This window comes from Rutidosis leptorrhynchoides, chromosome 6 (assembly GCF_046630445.1).
Source record: "Rutidosis leptorrhynchoides isolate AG116_Rl617_1_P2 chromosome 6, CSIRO_AGI_Rlap_v1, whole genome shotgun sequence".
Lineage (NCBI taxonomy): Eukaryota > Viridiplantae > Streptophyta > Magnoliopsida > Asterales > Asteraceae > Rutidosis > Rutidosis leptorrhynchoides.
In genome coordinates, this window is record NC_092338.1 from 339350968 (window position 1) to 339357553 (window position 6586).

Sequence of the window (6586 nt, forward strand, 5' to 3'; positions counted from 1 at the left end):
TTGGGTTGGGTTGTTACACTTACACAACGCCCCCTCGAGTTTACACTTTTTCAGGGGTAGAAAGCTTAAATATATAATTTTATTAAAATAAAAGAAACTTATTCCATCCGAATTTTTAACAGACCATATCTTCTCGCTCGGTGCGAGTTAAATTTTTCCGAGACCACCGTTCAACTTGAAAAAATCTGACGAACACAACAGGACTAACTACGCACGAAACGAACATCGTTAAAAAAAACACTAAATATTTTGGGCTATATTTCATATCGCTCGGTGCGAGTTAAATTTTTCTGAAATCATCGTTCAACTTGAAAAAATCTAACGAACACAACGGGACTAACTACGCGCGAAACGGACATCGTTAAAAAACGCTAAATATTTCGGGCCATATTTCATATATATACATACACGTACAACAAACAACTCAACATATATCCAAATTCGACCGCGCGTTGAATACAACCACAGCAACGCACGGTCGAATTTTTTTCTAGTTAATTCTGTAAACGTATAAAAGTTGACTATACCAGTTTATCAAATGCAGCACTAACATAGATCAGTTGTAGTTTAAAACACAGTTTCAGTTTAATACATACAACAATTATCACAACAAACTTCTATCAGTTTCGATTAAGTATAAAATATCAATCAAATGAATGAAACAATTTTAAACATCAATCAAATGAATGAATTAGTTTAACATCTGCCAGTTTTAGTTTATAACATAAATCAGTTTAAAACATGAATGAATATATAACTTACGAATCTGATCATCTTCACCTTCATCTTTCCATTGCTCGAAATCATAATTAGTTTGTTGTGATATGTTCATCGTAAACTACAAGTACGTTGCATTGGAATTGAATTTTCTAAACCGATTTAGAAAACACGGCTGCTCGTTATTTTATAGAACCGAATGGTTTTATTATATATTATGGGGGTACACCAATATAGAGAAAATTATATGCATCACGTGACCTGCACTCGTTTTCAGTTAATACAGACATATGATTGGACTGACTCCGGTTATATTAAAAACCACATGGACAATTGGTGTAATTTTTTTAGAGTTAGGGACTATTTCTGTAATCATACGTAAACCGCAGGGACCATTGGTGTATTTAACTCAATAAAAAACAAGTTTCGAGTGGCTTCACCTAAACCCTAGTCAGTACTCATATTGATACCGCCTCATAATCGTTATTAGCCGTTTCATCCTCTTTTGCCTCCGGTCCGTCAGTTTTACTCACCGCACCACAACTCTACTTTATCCCTAATTCTATCTTCAATCAAACGTTATTCAGTATTCAGTATTCAGTATGTTTGTTAATCGATAATACCTATAGTACTTTATCTATACATATATGTTATTATTGTTATATTATGCTGTATGCTGTATGTAATATGTAATGTGAAATTTTCAAATCAATTCATAGAGCTCATCATATTTCCCCTAAAACGCTGAAATTGTATAGACTAATTTAGATCAATGTACGATTTTTTTTAGGGCGTAAGGTTTTCATGTAATTTGATTGAAATACTCCTAATTTTAAGCTAATTCACTTGTTATATGTTTGAGAAGTAAGTAATTAAATAAAAATTTGATATTAGTAACTCTGTTATTATTTTATTACCTTTTTCTGGAGAAAACTGAAGTTATATTATTTATTGTTGATAGTTGAAGTATTGATACAGTTTGGGTTTTTTTTTTTTTTTTTTTTTAATTTACTGTGAATGTATTTACTGTTGAAATATTGTTGTATTTTATGATGCTTTGGAGTTTAAAGATTGCTTTACATGTAGACTTATGTAAATTTGGATGTTTATATCAAACAAGTAACTAAATATTGTTTATGTTATGCTTTCAGACTTCACGCTCTACGTGTTCAATAACTTGAAAATAACTCTCCTGATCCGCTTCATTAACATCAACCATGGTTAGTACTATTACAGTTTTTACAGTTTTCCATTTAACTTTTTTAGTTTCCTGTATAATATAGCATTTTATATGTAAGTTATTATTATATAATTATAGTTGGTGGTTAATTTATATTTATTGATGTTAAAAGCCTCAAGGAGATTACATAGAGCTTCATAGGAAGAGAAATGGGTATCGTCATGATCACTTTGAGAGAAAGAGGAAGAAGGAAGCTCGTGAAGTTCACAAACGTTCCAAAGTTGCCCAAACTGTATGTTCTTTTCATTATTCTCTATATGTAAATGTTGTATTTTTCCCATTTTTTAACGTAAATTAGGCTGCTTTAGTCCTATATAGTCAACGTACTATTGTAAAGCGGAATGCTGAATATATCCTTATATTCACACTTGTTGTTGTTGCAGGCTTTAGGAATCAAGGGTAAGATGTTTGCGAAGAAACGATATGCAGAGAAGGCTCAGATGAAGAAAACGTTAGTATTTTTTTGTCAAAGATTGCTTCTTTTATTTCATTGTATGTTTTCTTGATACAGTAAGCTAATGTGACTAAGCTTTTGTGTTGCGTGTTAATAGATTGGCTATGCATGAAGAATCATCGAGCAGAAGGAAGGTGGATGATGATGTTCAAGAAGGAGCTGTACCGGCCTATCTTCTTGATCGTGATGCTACTACCCGTGCAAAGGTTTGTTGCTGTCAAATGATTGTTTTGATAAAATACGTGAATAGTCTTTGGCGTTTGTTTAACGATAATTACTTATAAGCAAGGTTGAAAAACTCGCTATTCGGGGAGTAGTCGGTCAGGACTTTGAAAGGAGTAATCGGCTATTCGGGGATTAATCGGATTGTATTTTTTACATGTAAATAATAAATTATAAAGTTATATGTTTAAATATAGAGGAAAACCATGAATATATACATAAACCTTTAGTATAATTGTCTAAAATCGTTCATTTTATTCAAAACTTTAAAATTCTTGTTTAAATTGATGTTAATATAATGACCGATTATGACTTTGACCGAGACTTGGATCAACAAATCTGATTTTTACTCGTTAACCGACGTTGACCGATTAGTTAAACGGATTCTAAAAATCGGAATGGATTGTTTCACAAAAGGAGTAATTGAGGATTAATCAGGAATAATCGGGTTGTTTTACAACGGTGCTTATAATTATTCATATTTGTATGTAGGTTCTTAGCAACACAGTAAAACAAAAAAGGAAGGAAAAAGCTGGCAAGTGGGACGTGCCTCTTCCCAAGGTAAAAAAACATTCATATCTGTATATGTTTTAAATTTTCGATTTTTACGATGACAATGTATGGTTATTGAATCGTTCAGGTGAGACCAGTCGCTGAAGATGAAATGTTCAAAGTGATCAGAACTGGTAAAAGGAAAAGTAAGTATTCCAAATGCTTTTATATATCTTGTAGGCTTTGATATCTGGTGCTTGGCATATTGTCTCGAAAGTGTTTTTGCGATACCTTAATACATAAAACAAAATATTTGATAATCAGTGCCTCAGTGGTGTTGCTTAAAGAATGATCACTAAAGTTACCATAATGATATTGATTGGTTTGGTTCTTATTTTTTTGCAGCCAAGCAATGGAAAAGAATGATCACTAAAGTTACGTTTGTGGGTCAGGGTTTTACAAGGAAACCTCCAAAGTATGAACGGTTTATTCGTCCAACTGGGTTAAGGTTTACCAAAGCCCATGTAACACACCCCGAACTCAAGTGTACCTTTAATCTTGAAATGATTGGGGTTAAGAAAAACCCCAATGGTCCAATGTATACATCTCTCGGTGTTGTCACCAAGGGGACTATCATTGAGGTATATCTCATTATTTGTCGTTTTTCTGAAAATCGAGTAGTTGAATTTTGGACTGAATTCGTTGAACTTTCTATTAATGTGATTATTAGGTGAATGTGAGCGAACTAGGTCTTGTGACACCCGCCGGGAAAGTAGTATGGGGTAAGATAATTACTGTTATTGTTGCAGATTTTGATATAGTTTAATTTCGTGTTGTACTGTTGGTTAGGTTAATTTGTTAATGAATTTCTTGGATGCAGGGAAATATGCTCAAGTGACGAACAATCCTGAGAATGATGGGTGCATCAACGCAGTTCTTCTTGTGTAGAAGTTCACATTTTCGGTTGTTTTTGAGTTTCGTGTATGCATGTTTTATGTAACTTGGTATACTTTGAACTTTGAATTTTGATATAATTCGCCCACTTCTAATGAAGGTTGTATGGTTCTTTAGTTAATTTTGATGGTAATAGTTATCTTTAAACTTCAGACATCTTATGACTAATTACACAATTGATTTATATTAGCTATGTGATGAAGCACAAAAAGTTGTCTAACTGGTACTATGTATCAGCTGAAAGTCTAAAAGATAAACAACATTCAACATTTATTTGTTTAAGATTTTGTAAAATGCACGTTTGCAAAATTCTTGTGAGTTAACAAAGGAAACAACATGTGTACTGGTAGTTTCAGTCCCCGATGTCGCTTACTTAGGGTCTGGTTTGATATTGTTATGTTTGTTTTCTTGGGCTCGTGATCGTGATTATTTGGTTCGATAGATGTAGGTTGGGTGATTCCTATGTTGTGGTTTGCGGTGGTTTGCGGTGGTTGTTGCTGTTTTGGGTGCAATCTTTTGTAGCTTGTTTTCGGGCTTTCGAAGATGTTTTGGTGTCGGTTTTATTAGGGCTAGGTTTTGGAGAGTTTTCAATCGTAGTTTATGTGGTAGTGTGTTCAATTGGTCTGTATTTGTGCAATGGTATATTTTGTTTCAAATGATGTTAAACGAGGAAAACAAGCCCGCGCTTTGCTGCGGGGTAGTTTTGGTAGGTTAACGGTCTGTGGTTTTGATCGGTTAGTTGTCGGTTATCGAACGTTTTGAAAAACGGTTAAGTTAATTGAACATTTAAAAAATTTAAAAAATAAATGAATAAAAAAGAAAGGAATATATATATAAAAAATAAATAGTTCTTCGTTGCGGTTTGGGTTTGGTCGGTTAATGGTCGGTTTATTGAACGGTCATCGGTCGATTAATTAAGCGTAAGAAAATAGGAATGAAAATAAATGTGGAAAAAGGAGAAGGGAAAAAAAGTGTAAAAATTAATGGAAAAAAATATATTAAAAAACCCATTTATTAAATTACCCTAAATTTGGGGCTACCTCTGATAATGCTAAAAACGAACATATATTTCATAGCATTATTCCTCAAGAAAGACAAGCTTTTAGTTGCAATTGTTCTATTTACAAGTAATATTCGTTTAAATAATAAAAGGTGAAGACAAAAGACAGATTCGACGAATTGAAGACGCAAACGACCAAAAAGCTCAAAAGTACAAAAGACAATCAAAGCGGTTCCAATTATTGATAAGAAACGTCTCGAAATCACAAGAGTACAAGATTCAAAACGCAAAGTACAAAATATAAAATTGTACGCAAGGACGTTCGAAAATCCGGAACCGGGACCAGAGTCAACTCTTAACGCTCGACGTAACGGACTAAAAATTACAAGTTAACTATGTATATAAATATAATATAATATATAATTAATTATATTAATTATATATATATTATATTTATAAATAAAAAAAACCGTCGGCAGAGAAAGACTCCAAGGACTGAGCTGTAATTTCATTCTCCGCGACTCGCGGAGTTTGAAGAGGCTTTTGCCGCGAGTCGCGGAGCCCTAAATTTGAAAACTGCCTATAAAGCCAACCGAATTCTGATCAAAAACCATCATCTTTTTCTTCCTCATTCATACGTAAAATTTATATTTATATTTATAATTTATATTTTAATTTTAATTATAATTCTAATAATAAGGGTATGTTAGCAAATGTTGTAAGGGTGTAAGTCAAAATTCTGTCCGTGTAACGCTACGCTATTTTTAATCATTGTAAGTTATGTTCAACCTTTTTACATTAATGTCTCGTAGCTAAGTTATTATTATGCTTATTTAAAACGAAGTAATCATGATGTTGGGCTAATTACTAAAATTGGGTAATTGGGCTTTGTACCATAATTGGGGTTTGGACAAAAGAACGACACTTGTGGAAATTAGACTATGGGCTATTAATGGGCTTTATATTTGTTTAACTAAATGATAGTTTGTTAATGTTAATATAAAGATTTACAATTGAGCGTCCCTATAAATTACCATATACACTCGATAGGACACGATGGGCGGGGTATTTATATGTACGAATAATCGTTCATTTAACCGGACACGGGAATGGATTAATAGCCACTAGAATAATTAAAACAGGGGTGAAATTACATTCAAGGGTAATTGGTGTAATTGTTAACAAAGTAGTAAAACCTTGGTTTACACACAGTCGATAACCTGGTGTATTCATTAAACAAAGTATTAAAACCTTGTTACAATTCGAATCCCCAATTAGTTGGAATATTTAACTTCGGGTATAATAATAATTTGACGAGGACACTCGCACTTTATATTTATGACTGATGGACTGTTATGGACAAAAACCAGACGGACATATTAAATAATCCAGGACAAAGGACAATTAACCCATGGGCATAAAACTAAAATCAACACGTCAAACATCATGATTACGGAAGTTTAAATAAGCATAATTCTTTTATTTCATATTTAATTTCCTTTATTTT

General features: G+C 32.8%; 1 protein-coding gene across 2 annotated transcripts; it reads left to right on the top strand.

The window, feature by feature from the left end:
* Positions 1-1170: 1170 nt before the first annotated feature.
* Positions 1171-4239, top strand: LOC139852877 (uncharacterized). Of its 2 annotated transcripts, none has more exons than XM_071842217.1 (10): positions 1171-1231; positions 1869-1937; positions 2070-2189; positions 2341-2408; positions 2509-2617; positions 3126-3194; positions 3274-3331; positions 3531-3766; positions 3856-3907; positions 4006-4239. In XM_071842217.1, the coding sequence occupies exons 2-10, from the start codon at positions 1935-1937 to the stop codon at positions 4071-4073; spliced, it is 783 nt and encodes a 260-aa protein (XP_071698318.1). In that variant the 5' UTR covers positions 1171-1231; positions 1869-1934; the 3' UTR covers positions 4074-4239. The 2 variants fall into 2 exon arrangements, with proteins under 2 accessions (XP_071698318.1, XP_071698317.1); XM_071842216.1 differs by having other exon boundaries at positions 1176-1310; positions 4006-4238.
* Positions 4240-6586: the final 2347 nt, after the last annotated feature.